Genomic DNA, 16764 nt, shown 5'->3' with positions numbered 1-16764 from the left:
CTTAGTTCTTCCTTTTAAATCTGTAACTCCCCAGGAGGACATTTAACATCTTTATCTGTTCAATACCTGTGTCAATACTGTCGGAAGCTGGGGGTCCATGGAAACACGTGAGGGAGAACTCTTGGGGCCTACACCCTTCTTCAAACCTCCAAGTTCACCTTCTCACTGTAGATTCTTGAGCCACTCCCAATATGGGAATCGCAAGTGGTTAGAAGCAAGGTAGGTCTGTGGGAGTTCCACATGATCCCCTCTCATCACTTGTGGCTGAGCTGGGCCAGGTGATCATATCTAAAGATGACCCCGTTAACCCATGTGCTGGAGAATCAGATCTTCTTATCTCACCTGGTGTACCTTTGTGGTTGTCATCGTTCCTTTCTTATTGTGTGAGATTATAACTACCACTGACTAAGCCTAGTTACACACAGGAAGATTGTATTTCAAGGCCCTTGCCAGAAAGCTTTAGAAACATGCCCTTCTGGACTCTCCCATACGTATGGTTGGAATTATGTCCTTCTGTCAGTTACTGAATCAAGAACTGCCCAAGAATTTATCTTTTGTGCTCTCCTCTCCAAATACCACTGGTGAAGGTTATGTCCCTCTTTTTCCTCAATTTTCTGGTCTGAAAACTGCATCTGTGACCAATGACCCTTCCTAAACATTGAGAATGTATTTGATGATGACTGTCAACTTCTTTTCTAGGAAATGCCTCAAATGTACAGAATTATCCCTTTATGATCTCTTTTGGATATAACTTTCTCTTTTTCCTATTCTTCTGAATGAAGTATGTAGTACACAAGTATTAAAGGGAAAATACTTCAACTCTTCAATAAAATAAAAAACATAAAAACTCTACCTGGAGGCAAAGGGCTGGGCCCATGTAGATAAGGTAGTATTTTGTTTGTGATTCAAGGATAATAATCAGATCTCTTCTCTGGGCTGGTCTATACAAGTCACAAGGGATTATGGTATAAATATTCCCCCTATAGTCAGAAGACCTGGGTTCAAAGCCTGAATTTGTTTCCTCCTGGTTGTATGTTGTAAGCAAATCATGTCCCCTCTTTGGCCTTGGTTTCTTCAGCCACAGAATGTTAGGTTGGGCTAGGTGAGCTGACATCCTTTCAGTGCTAACATGTGATGTGATTCTAAGCAGACACTAACAACTGCCCATCCTCACTTTACGTTGCAGGGTCAGTGTTTGAGGACAGTTACAAAGGATCAGAAGAAACCATGCAGGAACTTGAGTGTGACTTCCCAAAGTAACCTCCACTTGTAACAATGGGCTGTGGCATTGGGAATAATTAGCCATCTTCTTAGACCGGCTCAGGTCTAAGTTGGTGCTCATGGAGTGGGTAATGGAGTCAGGCCTGTAGCAGAACGCTTCAGTAGACTCTCCTAGTCTAGCTGGGGAGCTTGAGGGGCCTCTCAGCAGAAGCCTGGAGACAGGATCAAAGCCCAAATGCAGCTTTGCCACTGTCTTTCCTGCATAGTTCACCCAGAACTGTTATTTCTAAGAGCCCAGGCTGGGCCTAGCTCTCCCCTTAGAGTCAGAAACCATGGCAGTCCAAGGCAAACCTGTTCATTTGGAGGCTGATTATAGAAACTTGGCCAGAATTGTCCCTTCTCGCTCACTTCTGGGAGATGCAGGGAGCTAATGGTGCTGCTTCCCAAGGAGCAGTGGGGAGGGCGGCCCCAAAAGAGTGAAGCCCCAAATCTCATCCCTCAGGGGCACCTGCATTCATGAGGTCCCTCTAACACCAACCTGAAGGGGCCTCAGACTGTAACAGGCCGTTTCAGGGTGAGCCTGTTTGTCAGTGTGAACCTTAAACAATTCAGACTCAATTATTTGTACATTCTTCCATTGAGGCAGGCTTGTAATTAGGGTCTGATTTATTCAGGGTTTTCTCTGGAAGTTAATGGGAACTATCGACTTGGAGTATTTTGCCAGGAGAAAAGTAATGTTAAGGAAATCCTCTAGGAGAGAAAGTACAAGGATTTTGAGGGTAGGCTCTGAGGTTTAGCCAAATTGGAATAATTGGGACTCAATCATTTAACTTGAGCATGCTTTTTCCTCAACTGTGCTTAGAAAAGGAATAAAGGGGATCCCTGGGTGGCGCAGCGGTTTAGCGCCTGCCTTTGGCCCAGGGCGCGATCCTGGAGTCCCGGGATCGAGTCCCACGTCGGGCTCCCAGGTGCATGGAGCCTGTTTCTCTCCTCCTCCTGTGCCTCTGCCTCTTTCTCTCTCTCTCTCTATGTCTATCATAAATAAATAAATAAATCTTAAAAAAAAAAAAAAAAAAAAAAAGAAAAGGAATAAAGAACTTGGCTTCTGTCCTTAAGAGGTACCAACCTGTCCTTCAGCCACCAGAAAGAATAAAATCTTGCCACTTGCGATGATATGGATGGAACTAGAGGGTATTTTGCTAAGAGAAATGTCAGTCAGAGAAAGACAAATACCATATGATTTCACTCCTATATGGAATTTAACAAACTAAACAGATGAACATAGGGGAAGGGAAAGAAAAATAAAATAAGATAAAAACAGAGAGGGAGGCAAACTATAAGAGATTCTTAACTATAGGGAACAAACAGCTGGAGAAGAGGTAGGTGGGTGATAGGGTAATTGGATGACGGGCATTAAGGAGGGCATGTGATATAATGAGCACTGAGTGTTATATGCAACTGATGAATCATTAAATTCTACTCCTGAAAAAAAAAATTCTACCCCTAAAACTAATAATACATTCACTATATGTTAACTAAATTGAATTTAAAAAAAACTTTAAAAAATAATAAAATGCTGAAAAAAAGAAAAAGAAGTAGCAGTCTGTCCTTAAAGACAGACTTAGGTAGTCTAACTATGATTTAGCCCTAGGACAAGGTTTCTCAATCTTAGTGTTATTGACATTTTGGGCTGGATAATACTTACTGGGGGCTGTCCTCTGCACTGTAGCACTTGCAGCATCCCTAGCCTCTCCCCACTAGAAGCCCGTAATATCCTTCCAGTTCTGATTGCCAAAAAATGTCTCCAGACATTTCCAAATGTCTCCAAGGCCGGAGAGGCAGGGTTGAGGACCAGGAATTGCACAAAGACTCTGTCTAGGGTCAGACTGATTTTTTTTTTCATTCATATCTCAGGATTCTGGAGTTTTCAAATGCCCTGGTCTTTATTCTATTACAGCATATTTTCTTTTTAAATTTAACTTGAAAAAAAATTTTTTATTTACTTATTTGAGAGAGAGAGTGTGTGTGCAAATGGGAGAGGAGCAGGAGGAGAGGGACAAGCAGACTCCACACTGAGCATGGAGCCTGACGTGGGGCTCAATTCCAAGACCCTGAGATCATGACCTGAGCCAAAATTAAGAGTCAGGATGCCAAACAGACTGAGCTGCCCAGGTACCCCAACAATGTGATATTTTCAGTCTGGTGATGGTTACTCCTGAAACCAAAAGGTTGTTGGGTTACTAAGGTAGAACAACCAAATTCAAGAAACCATTCTATCTTTTTAGAATTTGAATATATCTTCTTTTTAAATAACTGGGTACATCCAAGGCTAGGAGAAGTGGATGAGAGAGAACTATCCACTCTAAAGAGAAGTATACAAACCACTTTATCAGGGGTCCAGATGCCTCTGAGGCAGCAACTTGCTTCAGAATCTCATTTTTCTCCTTGCTTTTGTACCCTTTTTTTCTCGTGTGTGTTGGGTTTCTTGGGTTTCTTGTTGCCTTTCTCCACTCTTTGTGGAGAGGTGAAATAAACACGAGGCACCTTTTTTTTAGCTCTTAGAAAGTGCCTCTTCCAAGTGGCACAAATAGAAGACTTGAGCTGAAGAGAGGAGATAAGATTCATTGTCCTCAAGGAGGGATCCCAGAGAGGAGAACGCACCCTGTGAGCAGCCCACACTCACAGAAGTCAGATGCCCTCTGTGAGGAAGGAGAAAGATGGCAGAGGAATATTTGCAGTCCAGGGGCCTCATTCTTGGTTTCTTCAACATGACCTCTTCCTAGCTAAACATACCAGCACTGGGTCCTGATGCTGATGGGTAATAAAGGAAGAGCCTATCAGACCGAAATGTTAACCTTATCTAGCCCTGTTTTTAATATGCCAGGGCAAGGACATTTTTAGGGACAATGAGAAGCCAAATTTTTAGGGACAATGGGAAGCCAAAGAGTTTCTATAATCATGTCTGTAGTGGGCTTGCTCTGAGCAACTGCATGTCACCCACCGCAGAGCCTGGAGCCAGCTGACGTATACCTAGACAAGAGCGCTAGACAGTAGAGGGTTTGGGCTTTCACCCCTGGTACGTATGTGGAGTAGCACAATTAGAAGCTGCTTGACCCTGAGAGACCTGGGCAGTTTTATAAAACCTTTAAAAAAGAGGGAAAAAAAATCTTACAAAGCTAAGATGGCTAATTATCTACTTTTTGAGACCAGAATGTATGCTTTGTTGTTACTGACCTTGTGTTTCTAAAAGTTCCTATTTTTAAATAAAATCTCTTAGATGGAAAGTATCATCAAGTCTACGAAGGTATCCAAATAAAAGACCAGAAGAGTTCCCACCTTCAAATGCCCCTGGGTAAAGGGGGCTGAATAGTTGGGAGTAATTGTCAAATGTGCTAAGAAGTCCCTAGTCCCTTGATCTAGGGCAATTTAATATGCCACATGTCTCCAGAGCACACCCCAAGTCAGGCACGATGGGGAACAGAAAACCCCAGTGTGGATATTCTCTTGCTCCTAACAGCAAGCCTCTGGCACAGAGCAGACCAGGTGGAAAGTCAGAAAGCTGGGCCCACCCTTGGTGAGGTGGCCCTAGCTGTCTTTCCAGCATTTCTCCCCCTGGCACCCATCCACACCCTGCAGGGCCTCCCTTAGCATGGCACTGCTTGGAGGTGTGCACATTATTAACTTCGGCACACACGATTCCCTTTGCCTGGGATGGCCCTCACTTCTCTCACCTGAAAAACCCTTTCAAAACTCAACTCTAATCCTATGATCCCAGAAATCTTCCCCGTTCCCCGGAAGGTGACTTGTAGTTTCCTTCAGTGCAGCTAGAACAGCCCATCAATCTCTGTTACTGTTCTTAGCATACCACAGGGGGATGGCTTACAGCCATACAGAAACAGGGAATCAGCAAGTCTAGATTATGCCCCCCACACTCCAAGCCCCCTAGGGACACGGACGACTGGCACCTTACCTTTGTGGCAGGCACTGTGCCAGGTGCTCACTACCAAAGAGTATAACTGACCATCTCCCTACCCCTCCCCTCTTCAGGGTCCCCTCTGCAGAACGATTTTAGGTTTAGTTTCCAGTCTTATGTTGCTTTGTTTTCAGTTTGCCAGCAGCATTCACATCAATCCATTTGTTTAAGAAACATTAAAGATCAGAATTTGGCTTTCAAGTTTCGAAGTCTTGGGGGAGAGAGTAGCCTAGAGCTGTTGTCGTCAGGCTTTTTCTATTGCTCCGGCCTGAAAGGAATAAAAGGCTCCAGTCCCACCACCTACCATTCCCTCAGCCACAGACAGCCTGAGCCTGGCCTTTGAAGGGAGCTGAGAGTACTAAGTATTAGTACTAAGCTCAGTAACCCAAGCCTACTGCTCCAGAATCTGGGCCCCTCAGAGCAATGGGGCTCTCTGTCCTGGGCCTGCAGTCCTGCCACTGGAAGGCAAAGCCCCCAATCCCTATCATGGCTGTAGCAATCCAGCTCCCTCATGTAACCTGGTGGTAGCTTTTCCCCTGATTTATTTGTAGAAATTATTTCTTTTTTGGGTTGCTTGGTATCAATAAGAAAAGCTCCCCAGTTAAGTATGTTCTCCAAAGATAGTTGTGTTCTGTGGCCACTGAGGGCAGCTTCCTTGCTTTTCTTACCAAAGCCTCATCCAAAGAAGGGACTAGCATCTCTGTTATTTCAGTCCAGGACTTGTAGTAAGCATAATAATAAGAGCTTTTATCATCCAAAAGGGGATTTTATGTATTTAAATGATCAAATCCTTGCTAAACCAAAACTTCTCATCTCTTTTAATTAATGCTGGAGGCAGCTAAAGGCATGTATACACACACATGCATAAGACATGTACATATGTACAGACAGACACAGGTACGACTATGTAAGACGTCACCGAAGCAGCCCGTACTTTAATATTTTGAAAGGAAAAGGGTTGTATTCTGTTTGAATAAACAGACCTGCAAGCAGACCCAAAAAATGCTAGAGGTGTTCCTGGAACTGCAAGCTGTGTAAATGGGGTGCTTGTTCCTTCCGCTGGGCTTTCCTGCGTGTGCACTTGAGGCTTCAGTAGACCTCGAAGGCAGCTAAGCGCATCCCTCGGCCCTGCAAGGTAGCCGCGGACGCTGCAGCTCCTGAGGCAGCCTGGACTGTAGCAATGTCCTGGGGCCAGCAGCTCGTCTGTCTGTCTGTCTTCTCCGGGGATCTGTACCTCCCGGGAGAGGCATGTGCGCATCAAGGTCCGCACCTGTGATTTCCTTCTCTCCTGGCTCCCCCTGACCCGAACCAGAGCACTTTATGGACAGCAGGTAGCTCTCCCCCTCTGTGGGGCCTGCACCCTCTTAGCAAGCGGCTCAGAAGCCGCTTCCCTGTGTTCTCGCGGGTGGCTCTTGGGGGCCCTCTCTGCCGACCAGCCTGTCTCTGTGTCTCCTGTCTCGATCTTCAGTGGGAACTGCCCGTCTTACCTGCTGTTTAGAAACAAGCCATTTCTTTGTTTAATCTGTAAATGAGTTTCTCTGGCTGTGCCCCTCCTTCCATCATCTGTGTCCCCGGTTCTCCACGACATCCCGGAGGCTCTGCTGTCATGCAGGCTATGGCTTCTCTCTCTGGGCTCTACTTCTCCAGTTGCCCCAACACCTACCCCTGTGCCCCCCAAAGTCTTACTGACTTTCCCTCTTCTGTGAGGTAGCGGAATGGGACCCAAGCCCTGTGGGCTCCTTCCCTCTCTACAGGGAAGTCCTGCCTCCTTGATGGCTGGTGCCGTCTCAGCAGGCAGGGAGCAGAGTCCCAACATCCTCCCTCCCTGGGCTTCCTTAGGGGTAGAATTTTCATGAGGGGACACCCTTCCTGCCACTCCTCTTTCATAGTGGCCTAAGCTCTTAGCTTGCCCGGTCAGGCTACTTTGTTTTTGCTGCATCAGAGTCTTGGCTGACAGTCACCTGTCCCAGGCTCTGGGGCTTTCCTTGTCTCGGTGGCTGCTTGCTCATTTCATTATTCCCACGGAAAGGCAATGTAGGCCCTCACTAGGAGCCAGGAATCTGGTTAGAGCCCTGGATTAAATAAGGCTTTGTTTATAGGACCTAATACAGCCAAGGGCAGCCAGATTTCCCTCCAGGTAAGCCACCAACCGGGGCCATGGGCTCTTGGGAAAAGTCTCATCCCTGGGGGCCTTGCTTCTGTAGACTTGGCTCTGCTCCCTAAGCTCCCTGGGGGCTCCTCATCCAAACTGCAATAGGGTTACTCAGCTGTCTGGGGGCCTGTGTGGCTCTCAGAATGTTTGAGGTGACTGTGAAAGTGATGACTTTAGAAACCGTCCAGTTTGGATGGCTTAGCCAGGTGGTTAGGCTTACTAGTGGTCTTATGTGGAAAGAACTGGCTCGGTACCACAAGCATCTGGAGCTTCAGGAACAAAGAACAACAGTATATTTCATCAAAAGGCTTGGAAAAGTAACCATGACTAGTTGGGAGTTTCGGGTTGTTGTTTTTAAGATCTTAGAAGCCTTGGTTGCCTCTAGGTACCTTAAAAAAAAAAAAAAAAGCCCCAATACCAAATTACAGTGTGTAGAGGCCACAGGCTGTGCAGAGAACACAGCACATGCTATACAGACACCGACACTCTCCCCAGGGGAGACTCATAGCCTGAGTTATGAGCCACAGACTGGTCCTTGTGTTCAGGTTTTAAGAAGAGGCCTGGGGCAGGGAATGAGGCCATGAGAGCCACTCTCTGCCACTTGGGAGGGCATGGGCTACTGACGGTGGCCAGCAAGAGCCAGACAACAGCCAGCCTGTACTTTGTGGACAGCTCCTCCCCATAGCTGCTCTGCTTATCCTTCCAACAGCTTGGGGCCACCTGGGGAAGCCAGACCAGAGACTCCTAGGGGCCAGCCTCAGACCGGGGAGGCTGCATGCTCAATAGGAGATTGTAGAAGAGGACAGTAGGGAAAGGACACAGGGCTGATGGCTCCAGAGGAATCCACTAGACTCTGGTCACACACAGGAAAAGGGTGTGAGCAAACCTCATCCTGCAGTCTTAGGTCTGGCTCCTCAGGGTGTCAAATGCTCCCAGATGTAAGTCCCTGGCCCTCTGCTGGCATCTCATAACTGGCCAGGGCTCTCCCAGGGTCTGAGTCATCATGGTGGGCTCAGCACAGGCTCTCCTGAGTGTCAGGCTGGGTGGCCACTATCTGCACAATTCTGGCTTCCAATGTGAACTGGAACAAGCACCCACACTACACACACATATGTGCTAGAGGTTTCTACTGAGGTCAGAAAACCACCAGACAAGATGGTATGTATAACAGAGACTTTCTGTAGATGGAGGACCTGATTGGGAGAATGGGGAGGAGTTCTAAGAAGCTGGAAGAAGCATGCTGGGGTAACCCAGGGGGATTTCATGACTGGGCTCTTCTGTCTTACTCAAGAAAGATGGGTTCACCCATGACCCTACCCCAAGGAGGTCCCTAGGGGGCTATGAGAGTTTTACCTCAGATAGTGGGCACTATGTCAGCCCCACTGAGGACTCCTAACTCACCCCAATAGTAACTTCCTGAGAGAAGCCACAATCTCCCATAGCAAAGAAGGGAGGCTAGTATCGGGAGAGGTTTCCCCAGTTTGCCCAGTGGGACCAAAGCAAAAACAACCAAATCATGACAACGAGACTAGATGGGGATGGAGCAGAAGTCTAATGACAGGCTTCAGACTAAGCCCTGCCAGCCCCAAACAGCTAGAACCTGACAGATTCCTTACCAATGAAGAAGGGTAGGTATCTGAGAAGCAGATAATAGCCTGCCCAAGTGGACTCTGATCCTTACCCTTCCTCATCTTCCACTTTAGCCATGTTGTACTAAAAACTGAAGTCTTGCCCTAGCTAAGAGACTGCTGTGATAAAGGAGAACTGGAGAGGGAGACAGTGTGAATTCCCGAGGTGCACAATTGCCTCTAAACCATCAGGCACCTGAGTCAAGAGTGAATACTCCCAGAAAGTCTGCATTAGCCCTGTACTTGCAGCCAAACAAAAGGTAGGGCTTGGCCCAACACACTAGTCAAATCTGCCATAGTTTGACGTGGTTAATTTTCAACCTTTTCCTCTCCCCTTTGAAGTGCAAGACCTAACGTACGCAGGACTGAGTCTGGGTATGTGGCCTGCTGGCCTTGCATGCTGCAGCTGGGTGATTGCTGTGATTCTTGGTGCGATCTGGGCCCGTGATTACTTCCAAGCCCATTTTCCCCTGCTTCTCTGTGCTGTCGCTCTAGCTCCTGGTCCTCTCCTTGCTGTGGGTCCTACCTTCAGGTCACTCTATGATTCAAAGTGAAATGCCAATCAAATGCTTCTGTAATGAAAGACCTAATCACTCTACAGCATGCGTACATTCAGTGAGCCTGACCAAGACCTTCTGTTGGCCATGCTGGGAAGCTGTTGCCTAAGAACAGACCTCAGTCCAGTGCGGGGGCTGGGTGATTAGCTCAGTGATCTAAGCAAAGGGCTCCTGGTTGTTTTGGAATGTTTAGGACTGTGCAATGGAGCATGGGAGCTAAGTCAATAGAGGCTTCCCAGTGGGCCTTAAATCCAGCAAGCCAAGATAGAGCACATTCTTATTCTGTAGCCCAGAGCTGCTCCAAGTATGGTTCATGAACCATGTACATTAACCTCAGCTAGAGCTGTTTGTAAAAATGCAGATTCCTGGGCCCCACTCCATACTGAATCTCTCTCTGATGCTCGGGCTCAAAAACAGTCTATATCCTAAACAAGTTCTTCAGATGATCCTGGTGCAACTCTGCGAACCTTGGCTGGAGAATCACTACAGTTTGCAAATGGCCCCCTCTAAGTAATCTGGCCAGTTCTACTAAGCCAAAGACCAGAACCTGAGAACAGAAATGGGGAAATTATAGCTTTCTATGGCAGATTACACTGCTGTCACTTGACTTCACATCCATGTGCCATGGGATGAGATGCAGGGGAAGGAGGGAATGTAATGCATGTTCACTGCCTCTTGACCAGGCATCATCCTCTCCGTGGTCCTGGCTGGCGTTCTTGGCATCTGTGTTGTCCTGGCAGTGTCCATTTGGCTTTTCAAAAGAAAGAAGAGGTAAGCTGGTTTTAGTTCAGAATGAGAGTTAAGTAGCTTATTTGTCCATGAGGCTTGATCTGTCTGGGAAGGTGGTCTGCAGAATGAAGAGCCCCCGTCATCTGTACCGACACTTATCCTAGGAGTGCTGTTTCTCAAACACCGTTGCCCCCAGTCTCCTCTGCATGAGACACTGGATCATTATACTCAGAGGTGGAAGTGTGTCTGCCGGCCCTACTGCCGTGGCTTACACCTTAAGACAAGTCTCTTGATTTGGGGGAATGGGCATTTGCCTAAACACAAGCAGTAAGGCTGTCTTCTTTCTAACATATTTACATCTGGGTTTTTTGCTTTGTTTGTTTCTGAATCCAAAAAGAGGAATGAAGGAAAACTTGACCAATAACTCACATTAGCTATTAATGCCCTTTGCTAATGTTTTTATTGTCATGTTTGATTTTTCTAAAACCAAATTTATTTTTTTCTGGTATATAAAAAAATAATTTTCCAGGAATATTGTGGAATCAAAGGTTGGAAGTTGGGGTTGTAAGGAGATCTTGTTTAAAATGGAAGTCTAGTACTATCAGCTGTTATAAGAAAACAGTTGGAAAATGACGAAGTTCCTTCTTGGTTAGTGCTTTATTTGGGGGGCATTCCTCGTAAGATCAACAGAACAGGGGAAAAGTCCCCATGAGAGGAATCTGACCACTAAAATTCATCCCATTCCATAGTTGAATTAGGCTGCTCTCTGTTTGCCTCTTCTTTTTAACTGAGACTCATGTGTTCTTCTTGTTCCAGTAGCAAAAAAGGTGACAACAAAGGAGTCATTTACAAGCCAGCCATCAAGAAGGAGACTGAAGCCCATGCCTGAGGCCTCAGAACTCCCAGGCACATCCAAGCAAGAACTTTGCTTTGCACACTACACACTGTGGCTCCCTAGACATTTGAAATACCTGAGGGTTGCCTGAAGGTCAACCCACAAATGCTCCAGACCCATGCAGGACCTCTAGGTGGATACCCTGCCATCCTGATGCCACAGTCACTGCCAGGATAATGTGTGGATGGGAAGAACTCACCAATGAGGCAGGAACTCTAAGCTGTATGCTTCATCTGTGTGAGACCATTAAGTTGTCTGGATTCTAGGGGCACAAATTCAAGTCATCCACTGGGGGCTGTTACAGGTCAGAAAACATTTTCATCCAGGGATTCGCTTTAGTGTGGTTCAAGGATCCTGGAAATTCTGCTTCTTGTCCAACAAGCTTTCAGACCAGAACGTGCACTCTCTGTTTAGGTTTTACCTTTGAGGCTCAGTTTCTTTCCTCAGGGAAGGGGTTGTTGTCTTCCTCTGAGTTCATTCTGCTATGACAAAACTTTTGGTCTGATCTTACAACTGGGAGGAAGAATGATTCAGAAAGGGTCAAGGTGTAAGAGACCTAAAGAAAACAAAAGACAGTCTTTGAAACACAGTAGAGGCGTCTCCCAAGTCCTGTCCTTTAGATCAAATGCACTGAATGGACCTGAGAGGGAGAGAAGAAGACACAGAAGGGCTGGAGGAAATCACTCTGAAGTCAGAACTGGAGTCAGAAGTGTGAGGACAGAATATTAAACCCAAAGCCAACCTCCTGTCATGGGGCAGTTATGCTTTGTACTTCACAGACTTTATAATTAGGCTATTCCTTGAAAAGCATTGTTGTTTTCTCTCTCCTAGAGTAGACATGACTTCTGAGATGACCCAAACTGCGTTTGAACCTAGAGGAAATAGGCAGAAGCAAAATGACCGAAGAGCTTGGTCTCTTGCCCAAAGTTCATGTCTGACACTTCTGTGGGATCCCTCCTGCCAATCTGGAATGGGATTACCTACTTCCCTGACCTTGAGGATGTTCAGGCATGGCTTGGTTATAATCTATTTTCAAGCTATGGAAGCAGGAAGCTATCTGTGCAGGGTGAGGGCATCCTGGTATTTAGGGAGCAATAATAATGGAATGTTAACAAAAATTTTTCATGGTTTTCCACCCAAGTCACAGTTTCTGAGAAGACTTAACCCTTTCATGGGTGTAAAAGCCCCATGGAGGCCAGTTAGTTCCATGATTGGGAAGGGGCCTCCACCACTGACCTCATCCCGCACCTTGCAGTTCACGGAGAACTTCCTGATTCCTCATCTCATTCGGACAGCATGGAATATCCCATCAAAGCATGGTTTCTTTATAGCATATTTTTCCTTCTACTCCTCCCTTTGACTCTGAGAAGTCTTCCCCCTTCTCTACCATCAAGACTTTTTGTAGAGATGGCAAGCCCCATGGCTTTGTGGCTATAGTTTGCTCAACAGAGTTACAAAAGACCTAATGAACACTCAGATGTGTGTACACAAAATCTCTGACAGCCCTGGAGCCTGGGGTGACATTCCTAGCCTAGCCATTAGCATGCCTGATGCTGATCAAACGACAACAGGGACAACCCTCATGACAGAGCAACGTGAATAAGGTGATGCTTCCTTGGCCTTGGCCCAAAGTTTCCAATCAGAAGCCAACCTAAATCACTCCAGAGCCCTGGAACTGTCCACCTTTTATGGACAAATTTTGCAAGAGAACAATGAGATCATTGTATCTGGCACAGCAGCCGTTCATAAAAAGTGAGATTTACTGGGCCATGAAAACAGTGGCATTTCTCCTACCCTGTGGCTGAGATAACGCAAAGCTAGGGAGGCAAGCAGAAGACCAACAATCAACAGTCAACTTCCTTGCTAATCGGTATTGGACTCCTGAGGACCCTGCTTTGGAATAGGAAGCCTCTGGTCAGGTTCTCATTCATTCCACTGACACAGCTGCCACTAAAGGAAATCAGCACTGTGGCACAGTGTGTACCCCCCGGAGGGCCTGGGTGCTGTGCTGGGTGCACAAGTAGAGATCACAAAAACAAGGCCCAGGTGGGGAAAGGACACAGGAAAGGCCCTGGCTTCTTTGCTTCTCACTAATGGGAGAGAGCTTGAGTCTCTTTCTTCTGTTTCTTTAGTATCATCTGGTACAAATAGTAAAAACTTATACCTGTTTCCTTAATAGACACTCTAGAATTTTGTTGCATTGGCTATTAATCCCATTTCAAGTTCAGATTTTAAATTCTTCTCCCCTTCACTAAACTCTCTGGAGGCCTCCTGAGCACCACTGGGAAGCACCGGGATCTGCAGCACCCCTCTGTCCCTGTGCCTCGGAGGGACCATAGGCCACTGTGACGATGGTCTGCTTAGCACTTCTGTATTTATTATAAGAATGATTGTAATGAAGACATAAACTATAAATATGAGAAATTATAAATAAAATGTTTTTCACATCAGACTGAATTTTTGGAAAGGTTAAAACTTTACTGTTGGCAAAGCACTTTGTAGTTCCCAGTCTATGGTGACAGGTAACTGATCAGAACAAATGTCACTTGGCTATAGTGTTTTACACCTGGCTCAAGGGGATCCCTGGGTGGCTCAGTGGTTTAGTGCCTCCCTTCAGCCCAGGGTGTGATCCTGGAGACCGGGGATCAAGTCCCACACTGGGCTCCCTGCATGGAGCCTGCTTCTCCCTCTGCCTCTCTGCCTCCTTCTCTCTGTCTCTCATGAATAAATAAATAAAATTTTAAAAAAATAACCTGGCTCCAAAGGAAAACGCACTGGTGTACTTAATCATTTTACTGAGGATGGAGGCCTGTGATGTGTGTGGCCCTGGGATCACACAGTGGAGCTGAGAAGTCCAGAATAATCAGGCAAAGGCTCAGAGAGAAGATGTTATCTAAGCTGGGCCTTAAAAAATAAGTCAAATTTGAACAGAAGGATGGAAAGAGGGAGGCATTCCCAATCAAAGTGACATGAATATAGAGAATGGGTCTTATGCCTCTTTACTTCACTAGGCATTGCACTGAGTAGATTGGTAGCCTCTCTTGGTTGCCTGGTACCTATTTTGGATTTGTTTTCCAAGCATGCTGTCATCTTTCATGTAATTTTTTATCTAAATGCAGATTTCACCTCTGGTTTGCTGAAAGAGGCATCCTGTCAAGGTTATAAACAGGCACCATCATTGTTTGTTTATTTAGAAAAGCTTCCAAATCCAAATGAATTTTCACTTCAGTTGCCCAAGGATGGAAAGAGATGAACTGTCCAAGGGTAATCTTGCTCCAGTAGGTGATAAAGCAGCAGGCTCAGCTTTGAAATAGAAACATTATACACCTCCAGGTTTTGATGGTTCTTTCAGTCAGAACACAGGTGTTCTTCAGTTCACCCTCTCAGATGCTAAATCCTTCTGAGGTGAGGACAGGTGGAACAAGGCACTCACAAAGTACCCGTGCAACTCTCATTCCTTTGCACTTGCTCCCATGCTAATAGGGCTGGGACTGCAGGGGAGGGGGGAGACTAACATGAGCAACAGAAGTCATCTCCCTCCCTCCTCCCTCCATAGCTTTTCTCCCCTTTCCCTGAACTCAAGATTCATTGGGGTTGATGATCAGGGGCATGTGGTGGCAAGAGCCATGGGCTGGCTGAGGAGACTCCAGTCTTTCTTCAGGTTGGCCATTATCTCCTTGTGTAAATCCAGGTATATGGACAATCTAGAGCACACAGTCCAATAGACTATAAAACAATATGATGTGAGACACATGAAAATTTAAAGTTATAGTAGCCACACACCCCAAAAAGGAAGTAGTGACATCAATTTTAGTAATATATTTTATAAAAACCCAGTGGATCTAAAATACTATAATTTCAATATGTAATCAACATTTTGATGAGATATTTTCATTCTTCCTTTCCATAGTAAGTCTCTGAAATCTAGTGTGTATTTTACATTTACAGCACATCTTGATTCAGACGCTAGATTTTCATTGAAAATATTTGATCTGTATTTAGAGTTCACAAAATTACAGTTAAAGAAGCAGATTCACATGCCCGAGTTGCTCCAAACACACTTAGAAGATTCAAAAACTGAACTATCAGCTTATAAATTGATTAAAGTAAAATAAGTTTTTCTTACTCTCATTAGACACATCCTAAGTGCTAAGTAGCCACATGTGGCCAGAGGCCAGCCCAGCCGCTGTGCAGATATGGACGAACCTTCTTCTTTGGCATACCCTTTGGCAAGGTTAAACCTAGAGAACTTTCATGCAAAATCAAACTGAGAAGAAAGTTTTGTGAGCGTGAGGGAATGGGGGGATCCAGGTAGGTAGATATGGAGGATGGAAGAAAAGAAAGCAGATGGAAAATCAGGCTAAGGGGAACAGACCAGCAGACCTTAGGCACAACTCTCTCCTCTTTGTACCTCTTCTTGTAGCTCCACAGGGAATCTCCAGTCTTTCCTGCCCTGGCAATGTCCTTTGGCCAGGACCTGGGGTCCAGGTGCTCAGTAGTGGCTCAACCTAGAGCACTCTGGTGCCTTTGCAGGAGGAGCTTGAGCTACAGGCATGAAGGCGCCTAGTCAACTTGTTGGGGGACCTCACTGCAGGACCCTGGCCCAGTGCCAGGAACTAACTGTTCCCCAAACACCCCCCTCCTGATCTCCTCAGAGTCTGACCATTCCTGTTTTGTCTCTGCTATTCCAGAGCTGGCCAGCCTGAAGGGAGCAAACACCCGAAACCTGAGTCACTTGAACTGTCAGCTGGCCCAGTTCCTCAATTGGGAAGGAGTTGCAAGTTGCCTTCTTTCAAGGTGTGGGGAGAAGTTATGAGACAAGAGGAAAGGAGACCTCTGCAGCTGCCTGCTGGGAAGCAGAGGTGCCATCTGTGCAGTGGGCATTTTGGAGTTGCCTCTATGCCCACACTGTGCACACCCCAGCAGGGTGCATGACCCTCTGTGGTCCTCTGGCTCAGGCTCCATTATGACAGGGTAGGGGGGAAGGAGGGAGGCCCAGACAGAGCTGGAGAGGAGGGGCCCCATGCTCCACCTGTGCCCTTTCATTGGCAGGAGTAAGGGCCAAAGTGCTTTATGATACAGAATTATTCACCATAAAAAATTATTACAACAAAGTCAGTATATCATTATGACTGCAGGTCAATCAGGGATTCAGTAAGCCTCTCATTTGTGTATCCTAGACTGCACCTTCACTCCATTATCCCACAGCCCAGGCAGAGAGGAAAGAGGAAACATTGCCCTCAAAAGTGGAGAGCCAAAACAGGGCTCTGGCTCTGGGCTAAGTTAAAGTCACACAGCTCCTGCAGCTCTCTGATCTTCAGTGACAGTATGGGGTCTGCCCTTTGCAGCTCCAGGGACATGGAAACATCTTGTAATAGAATTTACCATGCTTCTTTCAATCATGCCACAACCTCATGAAGCCCCAAAGGCTAAAGGCACTAAAGGCATTTGTGCCAATATTTCTGGAAAGTCAACAACCTCCTGCTCCAATCTGCTTGGTAATATTAAACCCTGGCCTCTGTTCAGCAAAAGTCTGACCAAGACTGCCAGCTGCTAGCAGACAAAGGAGTCAGCTCAAGCTCCGGCAATGTTACCCTCACCTCTTCAGC

At 46.3% G+C, this 16764-nt stretch overlaps 1 protein-coding gene across 1 annotated transcript in view; it reads left to right on the top strand.

Moving 5' to 3' along the window:
* CA12 (carbonic anhydrase 12) overlaps positions 1-13605 on the top strand; it is a 54076-nt gene extending 40471 nt beyond the window's left edge. Inside the window, exons 9-11 of the mRNA XM_025472574.3 lie at positions 9317-9349; positions 10215-10302; positions 11077-13605. Of these exons, the coding sequence (XP_025328359.1) occupies positions 9317-9349; positions 10215-10302; positions 11077-11149 (194 nt within the window). The 3' untranslated portion in view covers positions 11150-13605. The remainder of the gene's footprint in view (positions 1-9316; positions 9350-10214; positions 10303-11076) is intronic.
* The last annotated feature ends 3159 nt before the right edge of the window (positions 13606-16764 follow it).

This window comes from Canis lupus, chromosome 30 (genome assembly GCF_003254725.2).
Source record: "Canis lupus dingo isolate Sandy chromosome 30, ASM325472v2, whole genome shotgun sequence".
NCBI lineage: Eukaryota > Metazoa > Chordata > Mammalia > Carnivora > Canidae > Canis > Canis lupus.
Note: the sequence above shows the minus strand (reverse complement) of the source record. Positions and strands in the feature narration are given on the sequence as shown.